General features: G+C 43.5%; 1 protein-coding gene across 2 annotated transcripts in view; it reads right to left on the bottom strand.

The window, feature by feature from the left end:
• Positions 1-479: 479 nt before the first annotated feature.
• Positions 480-17,058, bottom strand: part of PTN (pleiotrophin) — a 152,165-nt gene continuing 135,586 nt past the window's right edge. For both annotated transcript variants that reach the window (XM_006278280.4, XM_019489350.2), the window contains exon 5: positions 480-7,789. In XM_006278280.4, coding sequence (XP_006278342.2) covers positions 7,737-7,789 — 53 coding nt within the window. In that variant the 3' untranslated portion in view covers positions 480-7,736. The remainder of the gene's footprint in view (positions 7,790-17,058) is intronic.

The following is a 17,058-nucleotide window of genomic DNA, read 5'->3' as shown; positions in this document are numbered from 1 at the left end:
GCCCAGTTGTTTCCCCTTACTACTAGCACCACCATATTTAAGGGATTGGACATAGCACAGCAAGGTCTGAGGAGACTTTATTCCTGGGATGAATAAATGCATGATACTCTCATTTGAGAAAATGGGAAATATGATTCCAGAACTCCATTATAGAGGATTATGTCAAAGTACTAATGTAGCATGTCATCTTTATGGCAGCGGGGCAGGGTGACATTGTTAAAAAGATGGACTTTAGTCTAGAAGCCCATGACTACAAAGAAGCTGCCATTCTCTACTAGGGCTCTGGCTTGCTGGCCCGTTTTCTTGCTGTAAATAAAAACTCCTTCTGAGTTGATACAAAACCAGGTCATTATGCAGGCAACACCTATGTCTGACATAAAACTGATACCACAAAGAACAACCCCTAAGAACTTTTGGAGTTCTTTCAGGAGATTTTAAGAGTCCCCTACTGTTCCAAAAACCAGATGATGACAACACACCACTGTGTATTAGTTTATTTAACTTCTTTATCTCCACTAAGAGCAAGTAAATTATGTTGATACAATTGGTAACCATATACATTCTCTAGGACCTCCCAGAGTCCCGAATAGCTAAGGAAAACATTAAGGGCTGTTACAGGATTAATCCTTTCATTCTATAATGTGTATATATGGCTTTCATACAAACTTTTAAAAAAAACAAAAAGGTAACACACAGCTAGCTTACAAAATCAATATACAAACCAAAAAATGAGGAAAGGAAATGAAAACAACCCATAATAACCCATGTAAAGACATCATATAGAGCTGTAAGTTTTAATAGATATATACAGAATTAGAAATTCAATGAGCACAATATTCAGCCTTTATTTGTTATTTCAACTTTTATTCCTTACCGTGTTTTTAACACCAAAATTACAAGTATAGGGAAGTTTTTCTATTATTTGATTTGCAGCAACATAAATTCTTTTCTCCTCCAGGTTTGTGTGTTAAAACTCTAGTGAATCAATTCCTCTCATATGATGTTTGCAGTAAAGACTATGGAGGCCACTATAGTTTCCCCTTTTCTTGGTGGTGGTAGAACATTATTCTGATGCAGAGATTTTAGCCATTGCTTTGAAATATGTTTTGAATCCTCTGAACTGCCCACATCCACGCCCCCCCCAAAAGTGATGGACATGATTCTTCACTGTCATGTATCCTGGGAAATCACTGCACCTACTTTGCATGGGTGTAATTAATAATACAAGAAAAAAAGACCCTTTATTTTTCCTAAAATGTTGCTACAATATTTTTTTTGGAGAGGCACATTGAGCCATGCATCCATTTTTTGTTGTGATGTGCTTGCTTAGTCATATTGTCAATAGCCGATTTCTAGCTCTAAGCGCAGCACTAGGTTGCTTGTTCTGCTTAAGACCTCTCAATGTCCAAGACAATCTCTGGAGAGCAAAGCCATTCCCTTCAAACAATAAAAGTCTAAATGAACCACATAATTACAATATTGGAAGTGCAAGGACCCACTGGGGGAAGCTAGATGGTATCTAGTTGGTAGGCAGATTATGATGAGGGAATTTAGGACAAGTAATTAATTAAGAAGATAGCTATGGGTATAAAGCCTGGCACAGGCTGTAAATTCTCCAGCTTTCCTCATGGAATTCAGTGCAGGAGCCTTCTCTATGCAAGTCTGAACCTTGAAGAGCCTTTTGAAGTGTCTTCAGAAAATTCTATCTTGGGTCATCATCAAAGACAGAAAATAAGCAATTGCATTTGAAAATGGAGACTTCTTTACCAACTGTTTAATGAGAGAATCGTGAGCATACTCATACCATAGGCAGCTCATTCAGGCTTCAAGGAGCCGTGGGCTGGAAGAATTGTGTTGGATGCAGATCTGTTCTTCACTTCATGGAGCTCCACAGTCAAATGTAGAACAGAAAGCCAGTGCTAAAGAGCCAGTTCAACCCTCCAAAGAGGGGAAATAGTGAAGAATATACTAGGGCATTTCAGCTTTTCTCTGGAACAAATAGATTCTCAAATGTGTTTGGGGCTAGAATGAAGGAGACAAAGGACAAAGCTGAAGGTTTTGGAATATGCGTGGAAGGAAGGTAGTAGTAGAAGGATGAGCGCTTTGTCATTACTCACAGTCATGCTGGCAACAAACAGGATCTCAAGCTTTCTGCTAGTAAAAGCAAGAGGTCCAGATCATTTCCAAATCCAGATTTAAAAAGTACATGAATGACTAATGGTTTATTTCGCTGTCCCCTGATTGGCTCAGTTTTCTGTCTGGGTCTAAAGGTCTACGCTTCCCCCTGCACCACCCACCCACACTTTAACATGACTGCTTGTGATGCAATCTTCTCTACTGATTTCCCAACTTAATCTGAAAGAAGCTGTTTTTGAGGATGTTTTTGGTCGCACTGTCAGCTCTAATTTTTCTTTGTATAGGATATGTTTCCAGTCCACTAGGAAGCTACCAATTAGAGAAACCCTTTGATGATCTTCACTAACAGAAGCCCATCTTCCCACAGAATTTGGAAACCCACCTTATCTTGTTTTAGAGTGTCATTATTTTTCAACTTAATGTTGTACATATCTTATTAAATGGATATGAAAATCATCCTGATCACAAGCTCCCACAATTCTTTGTCTCTCAGGAAGAAACAGAGAGCAAGGTTTAGTTGTAGGCATCCATTCCTGGTACTTGGGGGAGTAGGTTGCTCACGCAGGTCGCACATGAATCTCTCTTACCACCAGCATTTTGCATGTTCAGCATGAGAACCCCTATCCTGACCTTCAGAACATTCTCCCAACTTTGGGAGAAAAAGCCCCAGTAATGCCTTCAAAATCCTGGGAGGAATTTCTTGGCCAGACCAAAGAGTAAGTCTGAAACACTGATAAAACTTGGAGGGAAATATCTTCATTTTATACAGGACTACTCCAGATTTATAGGAGACCACCCCTTGGTGGGCTCTGGACGGACTGAGGGAGAGATTTCTGATACCCCCTAGCCCCAACCCTCCTTCTCCTCCTCGTACGGTTCTGGGACATTTGGAACATTTCTGTTTTCTGTTGAAATCTCATCAATATTCACTAAAAACAAACCTTGGCAGGTTTACATAACTGATGTAGTTGCAGAGTGATTCCAGCAGCACTTTAGAAAATACAAACCATGTTATATCATACCCACACATGCCATGCTAGGAACAAAGGAACATGCTTATTCCTCCTCAGAGCTTTTAGCCTAATAGAAACCACAGAGGAATCTGAGAGATTGTCAAAGAATTCTCCTAAGCAATAGGAGAATAGATAGATCCACAACGTTCACCCTCAGTAACTCCCAGATAAACAGCCTGGTTTTCACCACTGCATTACATAGCTTTTAGATGGCTGTTTTCACATGGAAAATATTTGTTCTCCCCTGGGTTCATTACCAATTAATGCACCATTGTTTTATTCAAATTGTCCATGACCTGAGGCTAAATGATGAAGGAAAAAATTTCCATCAAGTTAAAAAAAAAAATAGATTAGCATTTCTCTTATTAGTCTTAACCACTTGAATTCTTAAAGCTGAGGAAATGATCATACTGCCGCTCCTATCTTTTTATATCCCCTATTAATGTCCAGATCACTGTGAGGAGGAGGAGTGGGGGAGGCTTCCATGTTATCTCCAGTCCAAATTTGCTTAGTTACCATATTGGCACCATTGAAACAAAGCATGGAAGCAAAAGTTTCACCCAATTCCCACCTTTCCTGCTCTCTGGAAAGAAAGATATGTGATGGGAGAAATAAACAGAAGGAGCTTGAATAAGGTGCTTCTGAGTTAGTACCCAGCAATTCTTGACCAGGGCCCTCTGAAGCTGTTCCCTGATTGGTGACAGTTATTGGTCTCAAAATGAAAATAGTGTCCTCCCCTGAAAAAGAAACAGCACCAACAGGAGTAGCACTATAAAAGTAGAAGATGCTGACTGGTGGTGAGACAATGTGAAGTTCAAACAGGAACTCCTTTTCAGCGCAGGGTATTTCTACCTAGAGAAATGTCAAACTTGACAGTGGCCTAACCTATTTGAGTCCCTACCATAATATGGGCTTCCCTGAAGTTTTGGGGAGGTGATTCAACACATTAGAGATATAGAGCACAGCTGCCAAAAGCCAAAAAGTTTCAAAATCTAAATCGAAGAATATAAATCCTGGGGTGGGACACTCGCCTAGTAACAGGTAACTCTAGCTTATTTCATTAAACTGATTAAAATAATGGCTCAATCCCTAAGTGGGATACATTGTTTGTTTCTGTAAATTTGGTGCTAGTATGCCAAGTTGTTCTTGATTTAAACATATTTTTTATATATAATATATATATGTGCGTGTGTGTGTGTGTAGGTAAGTATGTCTTTCCTTCTCCTAAAATTATAATTTAGAAGGAAAGACATACTTTCCCTCCTTAGCTGGAAGGTAACCATTGTGGAAGCCTCTATAAGACAATGGGAGATTATAGGATAAAGAAATTAATGGGTAGGATCTGCCAAATGACTCTGGGCAGATGGAGAGAGGATGGATGGAGAGTGAACATGTACTCAGAAGCTTTTCTCTTGTTTTGCAATTTAACTTCACTAGAAAAACAGCTGGACCAGTTTTCTAGGTCAACTCACACCCCGGTGCCTTTTTTTACAGCTGACCTGGCTGTTCTGTTTCTTTTGAAAGGTGAATTGTAACTGTTTTCTCCGGTTTGGCATAATTAGTATGTCTCTTCTCTACCGTCATCCAGGCCTCCCCATGGAATTCTTCTGGCTGATTTGCTAGATATTTTCTTCCCTTTTGTGAAGTACAAAATATTTACTTTGGTTATTGATACCAGTACCAGTATGTATGTGATCTTCTATGGCTGGTGGCATACTGGAAACATTTTCATCACCCCACATCTTTATTCCCTCCACACCAAGGGATTTTCTGCACTGTTGTCCTGGAGCCATGAGGATATTTTCATTTTTCCTCTTTAGACTCTGTTGAGGCCATGCATCACTGCCATCATCCTCTTGATAATAAGGACTCAATGGGTTTCCTGTAGACCCTGTTAAGATTATTCTTTTAATCAGCCTGATGGGTTGCTGATCATGTGTCATGAGGTGCCAAGTGAGCACTCCCCAAGGAGCTAAACACATGGTTCTCTTTTCAATTCTACCTGGTAGAAACAAGGAGCTATGACTATAAAAACCAGTATATGTGCAGGAACAATCAGGCTGTCTGTCTTTGCTTCATTCTTGACTCTTGATAGCTACCTTGACCACTGGAAACCAAGTTTAAAAGCTGTACCGGCTAAATTAGTTCAGTATGTAAACAAGCCTTTGGCGAGTGAAAAGCAACTATTCTCCTATAACTATGTTCCCTCCCAGCAACTGAATCCCCCACTGCTTGTATATCAAACAGTTTCTAATTGTAGGGCACAAGGAAGAGCTCCAGAGACACACCGAAGCAGTTCTCAAATTCTGCTCTAAGGCATAGCCAAAAACATCTACCCTCAGGATATGCCTACAATGCAGTCAATGCATGACTACAGCTCAGATAGCTGCAGCTACTTAGTTGAAGTCAGAGGCGTAGCCAAAGTGGGCCAATTTGCATCTAGGCCCACCAGTCAGAGCCTCAGGGTGTCAAGTTTAATTAAATATATTAATAGGCTTTGATTTTTGCTCATCTGCTCTAAATGTTGGCCCACCCAAATATCCATTTCAAGCTCAGGTAACAATAACAGTGTAGCCAAAGCACATGGAACTCAGCATGAATTACAGGCAAAATGTTTCCAGCGCCAGGCATATACCTGGTTGATAGTCCAGGCAGATATCTGGGCTGTTATGGCATTACTGCTCTCAGTACCCAACCTAGTTGATATAAAATGAATTCAAATGTGTCCATGTGAATTGTACTTGCATATTGACTACAATGTAGACATAACTTTAGTATAAGCATGAGGAAGGTCTGTCCCAGAGTTTGTTTGGGGTAGGGAGGCATGTGGGAGGTTAGCATGGGAAAAATTCCCCACTATTTCTGCAAGCTTTGTGAATATAATTCAGATCATTTGCTTATACTATGTCTGATGCAGCACCACGGAAATGAGTGGAGTTTGGCAGAGTCCCCCCAACACTTATAAGATTGGCAGCCTGTTGATCATACAAAGTACGTAGTCCCTCCCTTCTTCTTTTAGTCTATGATTTTCAAAGCAAATTCAATGGGATTTGGCCACCGAACTTCCTTTAGCTCCTTTGAAAATGTCAGTCTAAAAGCGGCCTTGTGCGAAAACCAATCCTCTTCCCAATCCACCACATGGTGAGATCTTCAAGGAGCCAGTTGGATAGCAAATTGGCTCATAAGAAATGGGTCTTTCCCCTGATCTCACAATCATTTTGAATAATGGTCAAAATGAAAGAAAGAAGACTCCCCTCTCCTCAGAAGAAGAGATTCAGCACCGGTTGAAATTACAGCCAATCAAATTGTTTCCATTTAATTTTTCCCCACAAAATATTTTTAAATGAAAATTTCACAGCACAAAAATTTTATTTTGGCTGAACTATTCCAATTTGTGGATGAAAACAGAAAACTGTTTTGGTTTTCATTCCCACCCTCCTCTCTCTGTAATGGGAAATGAAAGAGAACAAAAACATTGATTTTTTTTTTTTTTTTTTTATATCTAGCCCCTCTCAAACGTTGTTTAATTTTGTGTCAAAATATCAAATAGTCCATGACATTTTTTTACTTTCATTTCTTTAGCTATTTTCTGCTGTAAATACTTCTTTTTTTTTACCAGTTCTAAGTAAAATCAATAGGAGGTCTTCCACTAACATCAGTGGGAGCTGAGTCAGGCAAAAACAATAATGCAGGTTAAATGTGTAAGGAAAAAAAGGCTGTTTTCACTGCTGGAAAAAAACCCCCAGAATTTCTGGGGGGGTTTCAGGATTTTTAGATAGAGAAGAAAACATTTTTCTCCATCACCTTGAATTTAATATGAAAACAAAAAGAGAGTTCTGCTGTCATTCTTCTATGAAAAATACTCTCTCAGCTTCTGAGGGGGAAAAATGAAAAATTCAGGACTTTGCTAACCCCACCTTTTTTCTATCGGAGAAAGGAAAATTGCCAGCAGCAGAGACGATGAGTTTTTAACCTAGAAATGGTGGCCTTTCACCTGAAGATTAACCAGAAAAAAAAAAATTCTTACCTGCAAATATCCAAAAATCCCTACCCAGCTGATTATTCACAGAGCTCTCTAGCTGTAACAAGAATTTAAAAGATAAAAGGAAAAAGAAAGAAAGGTTTGTTTGTTTCTGACCCAAGGCCACAATCCTAAAACACTGCAGCTTTCAGGCAAAGACCGTTACAACAAAGTTCCACTGACTACAGTTAGGCTCTGTATGCTCAAGCCTTAGCCCGTGTGGACTAATTCATAGGATCAAGACCTAATATAAAACTTGAGAAAAAAAAATCTTTAAAACCTTCTACATTGTTCAATATAAAATAGAAATACTTTTCTAAAGGAAGTTACAGTCCTTTATTTCAGGCCTCTAAAAACATTGTTAGGGTTATATGTTAAAAATACTAAAGTAAAATAAAAAGGAAAAAAAGATTTTTTTGTGTGTGTGTGTGTGTATTTGTTTCTTTCCTTCTATTGTACTATTAAGCTATAAATAATTTTAGGATAAAATGCCTAGGTGTAAATGAAACTGTTAACTGATCGTGGCTGCCGATGTCCCTTTCTCATGCTGACCAGCTTGGCTTCTATTAATCCAGCATCTTCTCCTGTTTCTTGCCTTCCTTTTTCTTCTTCTTGGGTTCTGTCAAGATGACAACAACAAAATTAGCATCTAAATTCAGCTCAGTAAAACAGTTAGTGCAGAAGCATTTCCCCCTGTGTTCTTGTACACATAAGAGTTATTTTTCTGTCCAGGTTTTTAGGTGGGAGGGAAAGGAGAAATTTATCAAGGGCTAAGGAGGATGAAAAGGGGAGTATCCCTCCAGTTCAGAACTTTTCCGATCTGATTCCCTGGCTCTGTTTGGCATGCAAGGCATTGTCTCAGGGACTTGCTTAGAAAATAAGAAAACAGCAGGCAGCTCCTGGAGTAACCGGGTCATGGTTCAGTGGAGAGCAGGAGGCAAGCTTTGCTCATGTGCACATACACGTCCCTCATTTCCTTTCTGTTTTACTATTAGTCATTGGTCAGAAAGCTGAATGTGAGAATGACTCTTAAGGAATTATTTCACTTTTCCAGAAGATGGAAAGAAAACCCTCTAGCTTTTCTGACTCCTACTCTGCCACTATTTCCCCTTTTGCTTCAGGACCAGCATTTAAAATCCAATCAAACCTCGGTAACAGATCGCACGCATCCATTTTTGGTTCAAATCATTATTTTCCAGGGTTTTGTGGGCAAGATCCATGGAGTATAGGCTAGATATGGCTTATGTTGGGTGAGTGAGGAAACGAGTAGGGCTCTGCAAAACGGCACCGTTCTGTTTCAACTTGCATTTTGACGTTTTGATGGAACAGTGTTTTGTTTCGAATTTCGTTTCAATTTGAAACTGCTGTTCCGTTTTGTTTCATCAAAACATTTTCGCTGTTTCAACATTTCGCCCATAGGCTATAATGGGGAAGCTTGAAATAGCCTATAACTTTGTCATTTCTGGCCCGATTTGGATGGAACTTGCAGAAATGGTAGGCCTTTTTATGGGCGTGAAGCCTGCCAAGTTACAAGGAGATAGGTGCAGGGGGTTTGGAGAAACTGTACCCCAAGGTCTTGAAAGCAAAACTTGTGTCACGTGTATGTGTTAAGCCACAGCAGGGTCAAAACTGCAGACTTGCTAGCCCCTGCGGAGGCCACAAAGCCTGACAGCTTTCAAGGAGATAGGTGCAGGGGTTTCAGGGAAAATGCACCTCAAGCTGCTGACAAGCAAAACTCGTGACATGGGTGACACTGTATGTGTTAAGGCTCAGCAGGGTGAAAATTACAGGCCTGCTAGCCCCTGCTGAGGCCACAAAGCCTGCCAACTTTCAAGGAGATGGGTGCAGGGGTTCTGGGGCCCTGCACCTTTGGCTGCTGACAGGCAAAGCTCGTGACATGGGTGGGTGACACTGTGTGTCTGTTAAGTTTCATAGTAGCTAGGGCCAGGAGGGACCTGAATAGATCATCTAGCCTGACCCCCTGCCACAGGCAGGAATGAATGCTGAGTTCACAAGACCCCAGACAGGTGATCATCCAACCTCCTCTTGAAATTGCCCACGGTAGGGGTGAGGACCACTTCCCTGGGAAGTTGGTTCCAGATTTTGGCCACCCTAACTGTAAAATATTGCCTTCTGATCTCTAACCTAAACCTATTCTCCATCAGCTTATGACCATTGTTCCTTGTCACCCCAGGTGGTGTTGGGGAGAAAAGGGCTCTGCCTATTTGCTGTTGATCTCCCCTGATGAGTTTGTAGGCAGCCACCAGGTCCCCCCTCAGCCTCCTCTTGCTGAGGCTGAACAGGTTCAGGTCCTTCAGTCTCTCCTTGTAGGGCCTGTCCTGCTGCCCTCTCACCAAGTGGGTGGCCCTCCTCTGAACCTCCTCTGAACCCTCTCCAGGCTGGCCACATCCCTTTTGAAATGCGGTGCCCAGTACTGGATACAGTACTCCAACTGCGGCCTGACCAAAGTCGCATAGAGGGGGAATATCACCTCTCTGGACTGGCTTGAGATGCACCTTTCAATGCATGACAAGGTATGGCTGGTCGCTGGCTGCGGTCTGGCATTGGTGGCTCATGTTCATCTTGGAGTCAATAATGACTCCAAGATCCCTTTCCGCCTCTGTGCTTTCAAGAAGGGAACTCCCTAGCCTGTATGTATGCTGTGGATTCCTTCTCCCAAGGTGCAGCACCCTGCATTTGGCTACATTGAACCCCATCCTATTCTCATCTGCCCACTTCTGTAGTCTGTCTAAATCTAGTTGCAGCCTCTCTCTCCCTTCAAGTGTGTCCACCTCACCCCACATCTTAGTGTCATCAGCAAACTTGGACAGCATGCTTTCCGCCCCCTGATCCAAGTCACTGATGAAGATGTTAAACAGTGCGGGCCCGAGGACCGAGCCCTGGGGTGCCCCACTGCTCACATCTCACCAGGCTGAGTACAACCTGTCCACCACTACTCTCTGGGTGTGCCCCACCAGCCAATTTTTTACCCATCCAACTGTGCAGGCATCAATGCCACAGTCGCTTGATTTATTGATGAGGATGGGGTGAGAGACCGTGTCAAAGGTCGTCTTAAAGTCTAGAAAGGCTACATCCACAGCGACACCATCATCCAAGAATTTAGTTACTTGGTCATAAAAGGCAATCAGGTTGGTCTGGCAGGACCTGCTTTTGATGAACCCACGCTGATTGCCCCTGAGCATGATCTCCCCTGCAGGCCCCCCACAGATGTGCTCCTTGATGATTCTCTCCAAGATCTTCCCAAGCACTGAGGTGAAGCTTACAGGCCTATAATTACTTAGGTCCTCCTTCCCCCCCTTCTTGAAAATTGGGGCCACATTACCAGTTTCCAATCCCCCGGCACCTGGTCAGATGACCATGAATGCTCATACAGCCGGGTCAAGGGCTCCGTGATGACCCCTGCCAGCTCCCTCAACACCCTTGGGTGGAGGGCATCTGGACCTGCAGATTTAAAAATGTCTAGCCCTTCCTGAAGATCCCTAACTACATCTGCACTGACTGAAGGCTTGATAGAGATATCCCCAAGATTGTCCCTACCTCTGGTAGGTGGGCTATCCCAGTCCCTGATCAGGAAAACAGAGGCAAAAAAACTGTTAAAAATATCAGCTTTCTTGTCTGGCATGGCCACAAGATTACTGTTTGTGTCTTGCAGGGCCCCTACATTGCCTGGTGCCCTCTTCTTGCTCCCAATGTACTTGAAAAAGAACTTTTTGTTGTCCTTAATCCTGGACGCTAGCCTGAGTTCCATCTCTACTTTGGCCTTCCTCATAGCCCTCCTACACTCCCGGGCCGAGAAGGAGTACTCCTCCTTGGTGATAGCTCTGCCCTTCCACTGGTTGTACACCCCCTTTTTAGTCCTCAGGCATTCCTGAATGCCCTTGCTGAGTCAAGGGGGTTTCTGAGCACTCTTACCCCGCTTACTTCTCTCAGAGACTGTTATCCTTTGGGCCTGGAGGATCGCCCCCTTAAGGTATGACCATCCCTCGTGGACTCCCATCTCCTCTACCTTCTGGGCCCTTAGTGCCTCCCCCACTAGTCTCCTAAGCTCATTGAAGTTGGCCCTTCTGAAGTCAAGGGCTTTAGCCTTGGTGTGAGCCCTAGACACCCTGCGTTGGATAATGAAATCCAGCAGGTGCTGATCGCTATTGCCCAGGTGGTCAAGAACCTGCAGTCCCCTCACCAGGTTATCCCCCGTGGCCAGGACCAGATCCAGCAAGGCATTACCCCTAGTGGGGCTGTGCACTTCCTGGATAAGTTGAAGGTCCTGTAATACAGCCAGGAACCTACGCGAGCGGTCAGACCTGGCTGTCTGCTCCTCCCAGTAAATGTCTGGGTAGTTTAGGTCACCCATGATAATAACATCCCTTGACCTAACCGCCTCCATAAGCTGACTGGAGAAGTCCTGGTCTAGCTCTTCCCCCTGGTTGGGTGGTCTGTAGTAGACACCCACTGTAAGGTCCCTTTCGCCACGCCCCCCTTGTAGTTTGACCCATAGTATCTCTGCCCGACCCTTCTCTAACCCAAAGCTAATCCTTGATGATGTGAGGTGCTCTTTGACATAGAGCGCAACCCCCCCCCACCTTTCCTCTCTGTCCTGTCTCTTCTATATAGGGTGTACCCCCAAATGCCCACCACCCAGTCGTAGGTAGGGTCCCACCAGGTTTCTGTGAGCCCTACTAAGTCTGGGTTCTTACTTGCAATCGGGAGTCTTGGTTCTTACTCGCAATTAAGGTGCACCCTCACTCAACTGACACTTCCCCCTCCCTCTCCTTACTTTAGTTTCTGTTTCCCTGCAGGCAAGCCCAGCTTGAAGTTCAAAATGTTTCGAAAATTTTGAAACATTTTGACTTGCCTCGTTTGGTTTCAAGGCTGTTTTGAAGTTATCTGTTTCATTTCGATTTTGCTGTTTCAAGCTTGAAACGAGTTGAAACAGCATCGAAACAAAACTGCTGGCGAAATTTCGCACAGCCCTACAAATGAGTGAAAGTTGAATTGAACATCCACACATTACATGACCATAACTCATTTGTTCTACAGTGCTTAAAGAAGGGTATGGTATTTTACAGTCAAACACGGCATGGCCCAGCAAACTACTATGAACAAAAGTATGTTTGGGAGGTAAGAGAAGTATATAGGTCACATTTTACCCTGTACTGTAATCCCCAAATAAATCGTCCCAGTGAAGGCTTTGTCTAGTCGGGCCTTAAAACCTCCATGGATAGAGATCCCACAACCTCTCAGAATAACCTGATCCAGTGCTTTACTACCTTCCTAGTGAGAAAGTTTTTCCTCATATCTAACCTAAACTTCCCTTGGTGCAACTTGAAACCATTGCTCCTTGTTCTGTCATCTGTCACCACTGAGAATAATCTAGCTGCATCCTCTTTGGAACTACCCTTCAGGTAGTTGAAGGCTATTATTAAATCTCTCATTTTTCTCTTCTCTAGACTAAATAAGCCCAGGTCACTCAGCCCCTCCTCAAAAGTCATGTGCCCCAGCCCCCAAACCATTTTGGTTGCCCTCTGCTGGACTCTCTCCCATTTGTCCACATCCTTTCTGTAATGGGGGGGGGGCTCAAAACTGAACACAGTACTCCAGATGTGGCCTCACCAGTGCAGAATGAAGGGGAATACTCACTTCCCTAAGGGAATAAACTATATTCATATAAGGCATGTATACACCAGCATAGCAACATCCACACTAGGGGCTATATTGAGGTGATGGGAATCACACATCTAACAGAAGATTAACCCATTATTACAAGCTGTGTGTGTAGAGCAGGCCTTAGGCTAATTTGAAAACCTAATCCCCATGTGCATAATACTTAGGAATCTAACTTTAAGGCATGGAGGTTTAGAAAAAGTAGATCTGTATATTCTCAAAATCCCATGGTTACTACTATGCCTGTTCGTAGCCACTATACACCTCTCCTTATTGGAGGTATACCATAGACAGAAGCATCTCTACTATTACCAAGTTAGGAAGTTGCTTTGAATTTTATTTTTATTCCTGTCTTCCCACTATTCAATCTGCAGCTATGCATCTGTGTAACTCATATTTCCAAACTCCCTCTCCCTACTGGTTCCACATACGAAAGCAGAATGTATTATGCAATACCAAGTGTGTTTGTACAGCCACAGACATCCACATCATCCCATCTTCCTCTTTCCTACTGTAGTTTCCTAGCCATGACACTCTGATACAATGCAAGGGTTACAAGCCAAGACCCTTTATCAGGAAGCCCTGCCTCATTTAGAATATAATGGCCAGTTATCTGAAATCTCTGCAGTCTCTTTTCCCTGCATCTGTTGAGCAAATAGCCAAAGGAAAGTGTGGGAAAGATCCATCAGGCACACTATATTTGATAATCCACTTTTTCATAGTCTTATCTTCTATATCTGGGGTTGATAATATTTTTGAGCCACAGCCTGAACTTTGAAGATGTTGGCATGCTAGGGACAGACAGCAGGGGGGCCACAAGGAGCCCAATTCTTGTTGTGGCAGCACAGTCCCAACCCCTTCCCCACTGTGCGCTTCAAGGTAGGCATTCAGCAGCTGCTGCCATGGAGCCTGGGCTGCTAGCAGCAGGAAATGGGCAGGCTTCAAAGAGCTGCACTGGGGTCCGGAGACCCATCCTGGATCTGTGGCCAGTGGCAGCTACACACGTACCTCAGGACACATGGTGAGGAAGGGGCCTGGTCTCTGCAATCCCAGCCCTTTCCAAGCTGTATGCCCCAAGGCACATGAGTGGCCACCACTGACCACAGAGCCAAGCCAGGGCTCTGGACCCAGAAGCACCAATTGTAGCCTTCCAGCTGCCTGCCACATCCGGCCTAGGCTCTGAGCAGCTGATGCCTGCCATGGAGCCCAGGCTGCTTGAAGCAGGGTTAGCAGCCTCCCTGCTGCCTGCTCTGAGCAGCCCAGACTGTGGCCAGCAGCAGCTGGCCAGAGCATGAGCCAGTTGTGGCATGCCAAGCACAATGGACTCACATGCCATGCCTTAGCATACATGCCAGGAGTTCCTGACCCCTACTATACATGGACATCCATCTGGGATTCACTAACATTGGCAAAGATTGTATGCAAGGCCTGCACTTCAGCACATTATGTGGGGCAGTTATTTCCTAGCCAACCTTTTGAAAAATGGCCTCAGCCTGCCTTCAGCATTTACAGTAGTTTGTTAAGCAGTATCCAGTGCCAGTGGACCTGTGGGATGGAAGGGTCACTGTGCTGCCAATTCTGATGCAGCCAGATCTCTCTCTTAGTAGGCACTAACTCAGAAGACTGGGGAGGCAGTACTGCAAATGCCAGCTGCCCTGGATAGAACACCTCCAGCTCTTCAAGCACCCTGTGCAAACAGCTCTTTTGTCATCTTATTTTAAATTAATGCAGTGTTTGCAAAAAGTAAGTCACAGACCTCTGCATTAGCCATGCTTTGGCTGTAGGCAATGTGTTGGTATCTGATGTGTCATTTATAGTATCAGGAGCTCTTATGAAGAAGTGCTATGAACAAATGAAATCCAGGTGGCTACTAAATCACATTACCCTAAGAAGAACTTCTTCATGGCACCATTCACTTCATGTATCAAAGGTATTTACCACTAAAAGTACCAGTACAAGAGTCACCACTACTGTTAAGGTGTGTGTGATCCTCTAGTCCACTCAGTGCATTCAGAACACAGCCTGGGTAATGGTGGGGGAAGGACAGGGGTAGATCCTTGCCAGAAAAATGTTCTCTATTTCCCAAGGAAGTACTATTCTGGCTAGGACACAAATGCCCCAGATTCACTCTTCCCCTATACCCCACCACACACCACAACACTAGAGGTTGAGAGGAAGGTGGTATACACAATTAGTTTATGCCACTTTTGTACCAGGTGGGGATGTCATCTTATCCAGAAAATCCTTAGATGCCCAGTTAAGGGTGCTTTTCACTCCCTTTGCATCACTGAGGGTGCATCTACACATGTAGTTAGGGCAAAGCAATAAACTTTGGGGCAGTTTGCACCTGAGTGAACTGCTCCCAGGTGCAGCACCCTGAGCCAGGGTGGAGCAGGCCCAGGCTGGCACAGAGCCCGGGGGTTCAGCCCCAGGCTCCAGATGGCAGTGGAGGGCCTGGCTGGGGCACGTGAGTGCAGAACATGCAGAGCTATGTGGCTAGGTGGCAGGCAAGGATCTAGGCTCTTGCTGCCTGGGCTGACCAGGTGCAATTTTCACCCATGGTCCCCATCTACACAAGTGTTTCATCGTAGTTATTTACTCTGCTGTAGGACAGTACTATCCTACAGTCGAGTTAATTAGTTTACTGTGCCCTAATATCGGTGCATGTGTAGACTGTGATGCTTTACTGTGGAGCTATCAGTCAACTCCACAGTAAAGCGCACGTGTAGATGCACCCTGTAGGAGCAAAATGTAACCATTTTGGATATAGAGTAGGTTGGATATAGCCCCCAAATAGTTTAGGAAATCCAGCCATATTGTCACCAACCTTTCTACTGTGTGTATAATATTTGAAACACACACACACCCCAGCACCCGCCATTATGAGAATAACTGGTAATACCCTCATCCAGCTGGACGCCACAAAACTATGCCAGGACCTGTCCATCTGCAGTACATATGCAGAGGCACATCACAGAATACCTGGTAATACACACCAGTAATCAACAACAACAAAATGGAAAATGTTGCTTCAGAACAAAATAGCCACCTGCCGGTATCCAAAGCATTTTCACTAGAACAAGATAGGTAACAAAAAACAAAGTCTATCCCCTTTCATGCTGTACAAATACATCTCAGAAAGAGTGATTTGTGCTACTTATATGGGTTTGATTCTGCAACTGTTAACCACATGAATAAAACCCTACTAATATGAGCAGCCCTAGGCAGGAGGAGTATTTGCTTGAGTAAGGGTTTCAAGATCAGGGAATATCTTTGAAAGAAAAAAAAAAGAGAGACCAGTTGGTTCTGAACCTGTTAAAAAATAGCCAGAAAATTCCCATTAATTTTAAACAAAGTTCCCATTGATTTCAATGCCTCTAAACTCAGGGCTTTATCTAGAAACTGCCATCATTTAGTGGTGGCATATTTTCTCTGCAATTTTGCATAACGGCACTCTTTAACTAGCCACCTTTATTCTGTAACCCCTCTTTTACTGTGCAAGCAGGGAAGGAAAGTAATTATGTCAAATAGAGGCTGCATACTATTTGAAGCCACCCTCAATTTAAAGGCACAAAAGGAGAATAATTACATTTTAATAGAAGCCAAGCTTTGTAAGCCAAGATATACAGGTATTTATTTTCACTCATTGGGGAGGAGCTGATAGTTCACTCATGGGTTTACTAAACTCTGGCACTTAAGTCGAGCAGCATCCCAAAAAGCAAAAAAAATAATTTGAAATAGACAAAGCTGTACTGGTGGCATATAACAGCAGATAATATCAATGCTTGCATCAGGAACTTGGAATGATTATTCTCAGAGCAACTAAGGAACTCAGCCCCATTTTGTACAGAGAAGCCCAGTTTTTCAAATGGGTTCTGGACCCACAATTGGGGCAGATTTTCTAAAGCTCTTTGCTGCCACCAACAGATGTAGTTGGATTTTCAAAAGAGATCATATGCTGAGTTTAGAATTTTTTTTGCAAATGTGACCAGAAGTATCATTACTGGAAGCCACAGAGTGCTGGGCACGTTTGAGTGCTCAAGTGAACTCCTAGAGCCATTAAAGGGAATGGCAAAACTGTCATTGACTTTAGGCCATTATTTCCCCCTTGGCCTTTAGGCATCAAACAGAAGGTAAGCTCTTTTAAAAATCTGCCTCCAAAGGGACTGCTGCCAGTTTCCTATGAAATCAAAGACTGAACATCCC

Source organism: Alligator mississippiensis, chromosome 4 (assembly GCF_030867095.1).
Source record: "Alligator mississippiensis isolate rAllMis1 chromosome 4, rAllMis1, whole genome shotgun sequence".
Classification (NCBI taxonomy): Eukaryota; Metazoa; Chordata; order Crocodylia; family Alligatoridae; genus Alligator; species Alligator mississippiensis.
This window is presented reverse-complemented; position numbering and strand designations above follow the sequence as displayed.